At 38.2% G+C, this 11,355-nt stretch overlaps 2 protein-coding genes across 5 annotated transcripts; one reads left to right on the plus strand and one right to left on the minus strand.

Moving 5' to 3' along the window:
- Positions 1-349: 349 nt before the first annotated feature.
- Tmep (Transmembrane endosomal protein) lies at positions 350-6,790 on the plus strand. 4 transcript variants are annotated; one of them, XM_065482225.1, is made up of 7 exons: positions 350-538; positions 1,222-1,433; positions 1,649-1,814; positions 1,941-2,199; positions 2,925-3,094; positions 3,148-3,474; positions 5,742-6,790. In XM_065482225.1, exons 2-7 carry the CDS (start codon positions 1,242-1,244, stop codon positions 5,933-5,935), a joined length of 1,308 nt encoding a protein of 435 aa, XP_065338297.1. In that variant the 5' UTR covers positions 350-538; positions 1,222-1,241; the 3' UTR covers positions 5,936-6,790. The 4 variants fall into 4 exon arrangements, with proteins under 4 accessions (XP_065338297.1, XP_065338289.1, XP_065338313.1 ...); XM_065482217.1 differs by having other exon boundaries at positions 1,238-1,433; XM_065482241.1 differs by lacking the exon at positions 5,742-6,790 and adding an exon at positions 4,451-5,167 and having other exon boundaries at positions 352-538; positions 1,238-1,433.
- Positions 6,791-6,877: 87 nt separating this feature from the next.
- On the minus strand, positions 6,878-7,645 carry NdufA3 (NADH:ubiquinone oxidoreductase subunit A3). The gene is made up of 3 exons (XM_065482256.1): positions 7,488-7,645; positions 7,220-7,291; positions 6,878-7,059 (listed from the first exon to the last, which is right to left on the minus strand). Exons 1-3 carry the CDS (start codon positions 7,513-7,515, stop codon positions 6,935-6,937), a joined length of 225 nt encoding a protein of 74 aa, XP_065338328.1. The 5' UTR covers positions 7,516-7,645; the 3' UTR covers positions 6,878-6,934.
- Between the last annotated feature and the right edge of the window lie 3,710 nt (positions 7,646-11,355).

An 11,355-nucleotide genomic window follows, 5' to 3' on the forward strand; every position in this document is an offset into this window, starting at 1 on the left:
AAATAATATTTACAGCAATCAAAGTCTAGTGTTAATCTTTTCTCTAAATAATACAAAAATTCTCACCATTTAATATTTTCATACTTTTTTATTATACCTCAAATGAAAACTAAAAAGCTGTGAAATATCCTAGAAGTTAAGAAAGCTGTTCACCTTGTTACATACATGAGCCATAAAATGGACTGAAAAGGTTATTTTCGTGAAATCAGAGAATCATTACTTCATTTCAACTAAACATCAGTTTTTGCTCTTTTCTCATTGCCATGAAACACTGCTCTGCGGGAATTTTTGAATTTGGCGCTGCAGCGGTGACTGGTGTTCCGCTTCCCAGGCGTAAAGTTTGACGTACCAATACCAGCTGACCTACATCATCGTTGGACACCATTCTGTTTTGCAGTACTGCTTGCCACTTGTTATCTTTAGAGCGCACTTAGCAACTTTTGCAAATTCAGTCGGGCCGATTCGAAACGAGGGTGGCCCGCAGGAGTCATGCAGCTCTTCGATCTCTAAGGCACCATCGCAGCTGAAAGCCAACAACGTAGGTGCACCAATCGAGTTGTTATGTTGATTTTTCCAAATTATTTTGACATTGCCTATCGTTATCTGTGTGTCCTTCCCTTGATAGTGAATTTATGTACCGTCACACATTTATGTCTGATTCATGAATTACGCGTTTGACGTTTGCTGCATCCTGTATTGTTAGAAACTGTGGTAGTTTTCAACTGAACTCAACTGGTGAGTGATTTTGTTCGCAACATCAAAATACATACACATCTCTGTGTCATCACTTTTTCGCCCTTTCACTTTTTATACTGACACGGAAATGAGCAATATAATATAGATTGGTTATGTTTATCTATTTAACAAACTCAATTCCCAATCGAAAAAGCAGCTGTTTTCCTCTGTGTAATTATAAATAATTTCAGTTTCTATTTGTAAGTTAAACTTTAATGCTCACAAATACATTATCTTGAAAAGCTTTCCGCTTTATGAAAACATAAATATTGATATAATTGCGAATATAATAATACATACATACATACATTACTTATTTCAATGGGAAAGGTATTATGTGTATTATTTTATTTTTCAACACATAATATTTTAAAACACATCACATTTGATCGTATTATTTTAAGTGTTTTGTTGTCTACTTATACGAATTGGATTGAAACTGAACTCGTCGTCAGTTATGTTGGTGAGAGCTCACAGATAGATAAGGTTTTTACTGTTGCAGAGAAATGTCGTCCAGCACACCTAGCCCGTTAAGTAGCACTCTGAGTGTGTTGTCCTCGACGGCATCCGTCATCGTTTCGTCCACAGCTGAGCCTCAGGACAACTCGACAATCGAGCCGATTTTTCTCCAAACAAAGACCGCGCAGGGCATCGCAGGGGCCTTTGTATGGGTCGCTCTAGTTCTCACTTGCCACCAGGTAATAAGCTTCGAAATTTCCAAGTTTAATTCGTTAACTTCTACATCATAATTTGTTTTTGACTTTTGTATCGTTTTGAAATATAATAATTTAGGTTGAATAACAGCTACTTCCATTAATTTTGACGTGATTCTGGGGAGTTAAATTATTTGCAGAATGCAACGCTGAAGTTTTTTGATCCAAGATAAGCAACGTAGATATTTGATTGTTTCCAGATTTACCAGCATCTGAGGTGGTACAGCAACCCTTCTGAACAGCGCTGGATTGTGCGGATTCTGTTCATTGTGCCTATTTACGGCTTCTATTCCTGGCTCAGTTTGATGTTCTTCAACAATGAGAGCTATTATGTTTACTTCTTCACAGTTCGTGACTGCTATGAAGGTAAACAAAAGCTATCAAAATTAGCAACTGCGAAGCCATTGGAAAGCATAACAACGGCAATCTCATGTCTCGCATTTCTATAACATACGCAAATGTGATATTTTTAACTTTGGCTCGCTTTTCCAGCGTTCGTGATCTACAGCTTCTTGAGCTTATGTTACGAATATTTGGGCGGCGAAGGAAACATCATGAGTGAAATCCGTGGCAAACCCATCCGTTCGTCGTGCACTTACGGCACCTGCTGCCTAGTTGGAAAGACCTATACAATAGGATTCCTCCGCTTCTGCAAACAGGCCACCCTCCAATTCTGCCTCGTCAAGCCTTTGATGGCCCTCATCATCATCATTTTGCAGGCCTTTGGCAAATACCACGACGGTGATTGGAGGTAAGTCACACACAATCTGGGCTTTGAAAATATTTGGCCATTCGCCACTTGTCATTGGGAAAGAAATAATTGTGTTTATTTAAGGGGTTTCCTTCTAAGCATAATTTCTGTTAATTTGTGAGGAACTGTGCTCAAATGAAATTTGTACTACTGTTTAGCATGCTGGAACCCATTTTTTGTAGTATCGTTTATTCAATCATTTTGATGATTTCCTCCAAATGAAAATAATTATTGTATATAATTTGTGTGTCTCAAGTAACACAACTTTCTGAATTTGCAAATCCGGTTCATTAATTTTTAAAAATTGTGCTTAGTAGCAAAATTTTTCTTCCTGTGTGCATTGTTTTTATAGATATAATTTCCTGCATGCGTGTCACAATATCCTTAACTGTTGCCTTTTTAACTGCAAAGTCAAAAAACAGTAGTCATAGCTGTGGAATTCACATGATGCGCATAATAAGCAAAGTGAAGTAAAATACACTTTGAACCAAGCTAGGCTTTGTGCAAATTGTTAGAATCCACTCTGTTCAAACTGGCAACAGCATTTCTGAGCAGATAAAAAGTAAATGTTGGCACATACAATTAGCTACAAAACATTGCAAGCAGTGTGGCAGTCGGTCAATTTCACCTGAAATCCAAATAAGAGTCTCGAAACAAATTCAAGAAATATGCTTATTTAAATGTCTTTTTACGTTTAGTTCACTCAAAATGTCTTATTTCAACAGCTTTGCAAAGGGCTACTTCTACATCACAATGATCTACAACGTGTCTGTCAGCTTAGCTTTGTACGGACTCTTCCTCTTTTACTTTGCGACTAGAGACCTCCTCACACCCTTTGACCCTGTCCTCAAGTTCTGCACCGTCAAGTCCATCATTTTCCTGTCCTTCTGGCAAGGTGAGTGGCCGCGGAACCAGTTAGTAGCAGCTCTCACTGATTTTGAGTCATAGGCGTCCTGCTGGCTGTGTTGGAAAAAGCGGGCGCGATCGCCCCGATCATCGACAGCTCAGGCATGCCGACCAGTGCAGGTACAGTTTCCGCCGGCTACCAGAACTTCCTGATCTGCATTGAGATGTTCTTTGCCGCCGTCGCGCTGAGGTTCGCCTTCCCGCACACGGTGTACGCGCAGGGCTGCCTGCGGGACGCGAGCGGCCGCTCCGTCACCATGCACAGCATCTCGTCTAGCTTAAAGGAAACGATGAACCCTCGCGACATCATGACCGATGCCATCCACAATTTTCACCCGCAGTACCAACAGTACACACAGTACAGCTCTGGTAAGAAGTACTAATGCAGCATGATTTGACTGAAGACGTGCATGCGGCTGCTGGCCAACGAGTTTTGTTCCTTTCAGCTAGTATCCTTGCTTAGTTTGATATATTTTTACCAACGCTACTTGCTAGACATAATTTTTTCCATTCAAAATTATATTTAAAATATTATAATTAAGCTAGTTTAATATCTTAACTTTGGGATTCGGTTTAAAAATATTGTAAAAAGTTTATTCCTTTCCTGAACAGAGTTAATATAAACAGCCAAAATTAGGTCGTGACCATATCGTACTATCAGAAAAAAAACTGTTTTGACTCGTTTTAATACAAGGTCACAGACTGTGATTTCCAATGAATTGTCGTTTAGCTATCAATATAAGTCGGTGTTTGAAGGCAACAATATGTAATTTGTACAGTTCTATGACACTATTCTGCTCAGATTTTGGTTCAATCTCTATGTCATGCTTCTGCTTACTAGACAAATGAATCTTTATTCGACTTGCTGAGTGTATCTGAAAAGGTGATCGGGAATAGAAATTACTTATTTTGGAATTTAACTGGCTATCTTCTGCCTTCACAAACAGATCCGATCTTTATTATTAGCCTTCACGGCAAAAAAGCTCAGCAGCATAGTTGACCCCAAAGTCTGAGCACAAGAAGTGTCCTAAACTTGTGGAAAAATTTGTAGTGTTGGCAACAAACACAAATTATTAACGCATATTATGACAATTTCATTAAAAGGCTATTCAATTTGGGACACTACTGTTGAGCTATCAAATTTATCTATTTGGTCACTTGAATTGAAGCCCAAAAGTTAAAACTTTTCAACAACGGAACTAAATGTATCACAACCATCCTCAAACAAACAATCTTCTTCGAAATATCATAAGGACAAAATTTTCAGATTTAAAACAATTTCGTGTGACTTGGGAACGTGTCGTTACCTTTTTGCTCATGTTGTTCGCATGCCCTGTTGTTGCAGAAGTTGGCTCAAGCCAAACGCCTTATGAGAAGCTGTGAGATGCCCGTCTGTGTTTGCTTGGTCCCTGCCTGTACTCACCCTGCTCCTTTACAGATTTCTCCCATTATCTAATCGTTCTCCTTCGATGGCTGTCTTTGTTATATTGATTAGTTAAAAACAATTTCAAAAATATTTAAGTATGGAATAAGTTACGTAATTTTTTGTATCATTTTTATAGACCAAACACCCTAAATTTGTGAAGTGTGGGCCTTACGTAGAGGTGCAAGTTTAGTGCAATTTTCATAAATAAATATGATAATTAATATCTTCTCAAGTGGATATTGAGAGGTCAAATTGCTGTTGGGGTTAAACAATTTTTTCTATTTTTTCATACTCTTGAGCACCTCTGAATTTCAATGTTCGTTTTCCGAAATATTGGTACAAGCTTACGCTAGTGTAGTGATTTTAAGTCTGTGTATGGCCCCTTCCTTAGCATCATGCTTAGTCGAAATCTGAACAAATGCCGTGAATATATTTATTGCCTTCGAATGTTAACAGTATTATCAGCGCAATATATAGAAACTATTACTCTTACTACTAATAGAAGAACAAGATTTTTGTTGTAAAATTATTGTTAAAGACTATTTTAAGTTTTGCGTGCCTAAGAATCGAGATGCACGCTCCTGAATGTGGTACTTCTTATTAAATATAGTTTCAATAATATAGGTGTCAAAAATAGTTCAAATTTTGGATTTATTTCGTTACTCCTGACCCTGAAGTGCTTATTTTGTTGCGATGCTGTTTTGCATTGATTGCATGATTCAACATCCTTACCGTGTGAACTTGAAAGTGAAGATAATATATGCGATTGGCTGAAAATAATTTTAAATACAGACATAATTAAATTCAAGCAAATTCTTCTCTGTCTGTCGCTTGCATGTTTGGCCTGCTTCACTATTGAATTATAAATCTTTTTTTCTAAAGCATGAAGGCCATTTTAGCATCAATCCTCTATCACCAGGGTTGGAAAAAACCTGCAGGTGCCAGCAAGTTAGTCATTAAATTTTCAGGGCCAGTGCAATATAAATAAAACTTCACATGATGACATGATTCATGAGTTTGAGTTAAATGAAGACGCAATTAAGTTCAATGTGGATCTTTTGGCCCTAGAAACATGCGATCTTTAAGTTTTAGATTTTTCGTCTCTTAGATTAAAAAATCATCAGCAACCTGCTGGTTCAGAACCCTGTATTTCCCTGAAATAATCATGCTCGACGTGGTGTTCATGGTGGTGGTTGCGCTTGTTTTGAAGGGGGTGGCACGACGCACAGAGGCACACGGAATTCTAATTACGACCTGGAGTACGAAGCAGCACCCACCGACCCGAACGTGGCACCCCAACCTCCGACCAAGAAACAGACCAACCGCACAAGTGTGAGCACCATCAGCAACCAGCAACACACGGAAAAGTCAATGCTGCTAAGCTCTGACGACGAGTTGCAATGAACGAACTGGAAACGCACCGAACCCGTTATACATGTACCTTGTACATTTCCTCAGCAATCTTGCTACAGTCTGACTTTGATCTCCCCCTCGTTACGGCAGCAAAGTCTCAGCCACATTCTGTTTTGCTTTGGTTTGCACAGTCATTCTGGAGCAATTTTAGTTGCATTTTCCAAGTGACATAAATTCATTGTGATTATATTTTTTAGCCTCAAAAGGGTTGGACGTCATTTCATATGATAACAGGTTCCTTTGATTGTGGTTTTCCTATAGGTCCTTTAATTAAATTTGGCAAAACAAAGCCCAAAGTGAGAAGGTAACTTAAGCTCTGTTTCGCCAGATAAATTTCTCTGTTGATTAGTTTTACCCAGGGTTCAAGTTTAAAATGTTTGTTCGTTGTATATTGTATGTGTCGCTAATCTTTTTTGCGATGTTCTCTGATCAGAAACGCGCTACGATATCAAAACATCTCCAGTCCATGTTATGGAGGCTGTTGCTCATGGATGATTTTTACCATTGACGGATGTCATTGAAATCTCCTTGATTAAGAGTCACCAGAAGTCTTTAAGTGTTAAAACTATTTGAGGGTTAAATGTTGCATTTTATGGGCAAAATGCTGTGAGAAAAATCAAGGTCAAATGAGTACTGGTTTTATAAAATATAAAAAATGCAAGCCTTGGAAACAGAACTGCATATTTTCGTCTATGCATTTTTGACTGAGGTGTTGACAGATAAGCAAAATTGATATTTTTCTTCAATATGGTGATTGGCAATTTTGATTTTACCGATCGAAATTATAGAGCAATTTCATTCTGTTTGAAAAGACCTTGCAGAAAAAATCTACAAATGTCTATTATATAATACACATTATTATCACAAACATGAATATAAATAAACAAAGCGAATATACAAAAATGGAAATGGTATTGTCATTAAAAGCTCTGCTTGTAAACTAACAATCTTACATTTATTTTCAGCTATTCACAGTAATGGGGAAGGAAATTATTGCTTGATATTCTTCACTCTGGGGTCATCTGGTCTGTAAACGATGTATTCACTCTTATAAATCTTGTTGTCGCCGTCGCTGTCACGGTGTTTCTTAATTCCATAAGCTGCAGCAGCAATTCCTAAAACCATAGTACGTTAGTTTTCTTGTTTGTCTTGTACTTACTGAATAATTTCTTTCACACGAGGAGAATTATATTTAAGAAAAATATTTAATTCAGAAAATAGGAAGGCAAATTGAAAAAAATTCAATCATTGAAGAGACACAATCCAAAATTATACCTATGACACCCAAAACTGAAGAACCCATAACTTCTGGGATTTCACTCCACCCTTTCTTCCACAGAGCCATCACTGAAAAACACGATTCATGAGTCTTGGGTTTACAGGGTCATTCGTAAACGGCAAACTGATGAGAAAACTACATACACAAGGGCGAATGTTATAAGTTAATAACGAAGTCCTACGTTTTTTTAAAAACAAATTTCAATGAATAATAATTTGTCTGGCACATTTTAATAATTCTATACAGTGCAATTCTTTAACTTACGCCCTGTTTGCGAAGCTCTTGCAGCCATTTGTTTAAGACTTCAAAATCTACGAAACAGAGTCCTTCTCAGACGTAATATTTTCGATATTTTCAATGTTTTTGTCAGCAGATGTTAATTTTCTCATTTAGTTCGTTCAAGGAGGTAGCTTGATGGTCAGATTCGCTGCTGTATTTTTCGTAATGTTAACTAATTCAAAATATGATTTAGAACAAAAATTCAACCATTAAAAAAGTTTTCATAGAAATTAAGAGCGTTCTTGTGTTCCAATGGTGAGAAAATTAAAATATCGAATGGAACGTCAATCGGAACGACAGGATTTCCGGTTTCAGGCCCGATTGAATGAAAATCAAAGTTTCAGAGCTCTGCCACGAGATGGCGAGTAATGTTTTCTTCGCCAGAGAGAACAGATCGGTGGTCTTAGAGTTTTCCCCGACCGCCACTTTTTGCGCGAGAGGATGACATAGCGCGAAGCCAAGTCCCGTTTTTTTGGAGCAAATTTTGCAAATTTTCAATGGGTCGTGTGACGGGCATAAATGTTGACATTATTTTGAGCTGATAATTTAAATGAACTTTTTTTAAGGAAAACTAATCCTCAAGTCTGTAGCAAAAACGAATGGTGACGTTTGATTAATGTAGGTTTCTGATGACTCTGCAAAATTAGGGAACATCGTGTTTAAAATCGATCAAATATATATTGCCTATTCAAATTTTGTTTTTGTTGCCAACTAAGCACAAGGGGATGTAATTTCAGATGTTTTTCAAAATATAATTAGCCTGAGAAAAACAGCGTTTCAATTGAATTTCAATAAAAGCATTTTTTAAGTAATTTATCATTTATAAAAACAAACTAAGTTTAATTTTGTAGGAGACAATCAGCCAATAATTTTCTTTTTAATGAAAATAAGTGTCTTAAATCGGAGATTATTTTTGGTTCCTTGTTCTGATAAAAATTTGAATATCATCTAATAAACTCCAAAGCAACGCGCATGATAATATGACAATTATATTATGTGATTGATCTTTATTGTAAAAATATTTGTTTAAGAATAAAATGAAATTTGAAGCAAGAAAGTTTTCCCACTTTATATTTTAGCAGATTGTGACAACACATGTCATGTCATATGTACTTGCCGTTTTTACTCAAATGATATTGTGCTTAAGCAGTTGAAAGTATTGTTTGGAAATCTCATGGTTTACGCTCTGTGCATCATTGAATGTTTTCAATTTGTAAAAAATCCCCCTGTCAAATTTTTTATGGTGAATGACGACCTTAACGGTGCAAAACGACCCACGCGGAAACATTTTAAAAATATTTAGCTCTCATTGCTCCTATGTTGACATGAAACCCTTCAGTTCAAATTTCTGCTATCATGATAGCCCGCCCCTCTGAACGCGAAGACAAAAATGAATTTTGAGGTGTGTAATGATTGTGTCAAAACTATCAATAAAATTCCATGATTTAAATACGTGCTTTACACGTGCTATATTGATTTGACCGGCACGATTTTTAACACGATTCAAAGGATTGTACTGTAAATATTTGACCTAATGATAAAAATAAACATACGATTCTCACCGCGAAATAAAATTTTATGTTTTCGTTTCGGTGGTATATCATAATTTACTTAATTTTTACGACTTGTACCGATTATGTGTACAATTCTTTATACAGAATGAAATGATCAGGATAGAAGTATTATATTTCTTTAAATTATAATTAGAACTAACACATCATAAATGCTGTTTCAGTTAAATATTGCTAGATTTTCTTAATCCCTCTCAGCTCTCAGATACTGCATGGACTATACCATAACGGAACCGATTTGTAAAAGCAATCGTAATAGGGCGTAAATTTAGCCTTTTTTCTTTTGAGCCTTGGCGATTAATTTTTTTACTCGGATTTGTAAGAGAGTGTGCCAAACTGGGGGAAAGTGTTCCTAAAATGGATATATATTATATATAATCAGCTCAAATTTCAGTCGAGACTTAAATTTCAAACTCGGTTGATTCAGAGACCAGAGTACTGTTCGGTTATTATTTTTTTTTTAATTATTTTAATCCATGACTTTTACGCAAAAATCATGTACGGTTAAGGATTAAAGTGTAAATTTTTTTAGTTAGAGAATTCATTATAAAATTTCTGCAGCGTCAGGAGACCAAGCAACTTCACTGAAAAATAAAATTTTAGCCTCGCACATATTGTGTTAGAGAAAAGAAAAAAGCAAGAGCAGAGAGTTTAAAAAACTTGTCTGCAGTTCATTTTCTATTTGAGACTGAACAGGTTTCTTGTGAGCTAGACTTTGCTTGAGCTAGACTGACGGTGCAGCAATCTCCTGTCCCAAAAGAAAGTGCATTTTGCAAACTGTTGCGCCGCCCCGACTACCGCGGCGAGCCAACTTTTTGGCACAAAAGTTAAGATAGAAATTCATATACAGTGTTGCTACAACTTAATAAGAACGCGCATTCCTGTCAAACCTATCCTTTTCCTAGGTTAAGACACATTTTTATCAAAATAACCTCTCTGTGAACAAGGGATTTTTTTCATTAATCATCTTGCAAAGTTTTTAAGCATTTTTCATCTACTTAAAGAGGCTGAAATTAAACATTCTTGGCCGCTAGCCCATTTGATTCGATTACGAGTGCAGGTGAGTGAAGGTGCAGGTGCAGCACCACTAATTAGCCCTTGATGCTGGCGCAAATGAGCGCGTGGTGCGAGTCGCGAGCGCGGAGAGCGCAGTGAGAGAAAAAGGAGGCGTGGGGCGGCACCGGTGCTGCCGGCCCGGTTGGTCCGTGGTGATTTCCATAAAAAAAAGAAAGACGTGGAATATAGCAATCAAGCACATCAAGAGCGAAGAAGCGGCAGGCGAGGCCCGGCGGAGGAGCAGCGAGCCAGCCAGAAAATAAATAATGTTTCCTAATTTGAATAAAAGAAATGCGCGCCATCGTTGCTGCCGCTGCCTGCCGCGCGCTTTCTTTTGTTGCGAGCAGTTTTGCTAATTTATACTTGCTGCCGCCGCTGCTGCCGTTGGATGGGGTGGATGTGTGGGTGGTTGCTTTAAAAAGTATTGATGGCAGCAGCCAGCGAGCGAGCGAGCGAGCGAGAGAGAGAGGAGAGATAGCTTGAGAGTTGCCACTAATGAATTCCCAGCGTAGCTCTCCTTGCGAGAAAAAGTTAAGACATGAAGCAGAGCCCCCTATACGCGTGTATGAGTTGCCTGCCCACAACTCCCTCTTATTTTAGCAGCATCCACCCTGCCTGCCCCGTGCCTGCCTGCCTGCACTGGCTTCTCAAGAGAAGCAGGCAAGAACCCCTTTCTCCCCGAGCACCCCCACACACCCCCATCGCCTGCTCTCTCTCGCTCGCTCGGCGCTCGCTTCTTTTTTTGCTATTACTCTCTGCATACACACTGCTTTTTATTTTCTTTCCCTTCCCGCTCTTTAGGGCCTGCCAACTTCCAGCATCCTTTAAAACTCATTACTATTGTATTGTTATTCTTCGTTCGGCGCTGAGCCGCGCGCGCCGTCCGGGGGTAGCAAGTCGAAATACGTTGCATATTCAGCCCTTCATTATTCATCCCGCCGGAGAGCAAATTACAATTTTTAGTTCGACTCGGCTCCAAAGTCTATCTTTTTAATAATGAGCCCCCCGTTTTCTCTCTGGCACGCAGCATGACGATGCTCTTCGCCGTCCGTCGAGCCGCCCCCTTGACTTCCCAAATCTTATTAGCTCATATGTGATAAAAGTGCTGTTATATATCCCTCGGAATAACAGGCCCATCGAGTTTGATATTGCTAACAGGCTTTACTGGTTTCTGCGGCGCTCGCGTGATACAGATTAAAAGCGAAATTTGAACTTATGCAAATTTT

This window comes from Cloeon dipterum, chromosome 1 (assembly GCF_949628265.1).
Source record: "Cloeon dipterum chromosome 1, ieCloDipt1.1, whole genome shotgun sequence".
In the NCBI taxonomy this organism is placed as follows: Eukaryota; Metazoa; Arthropoda; class Insecta; order Ephemeroptera; family Baetidae; genus Cloeon; species Cloeon dipterum.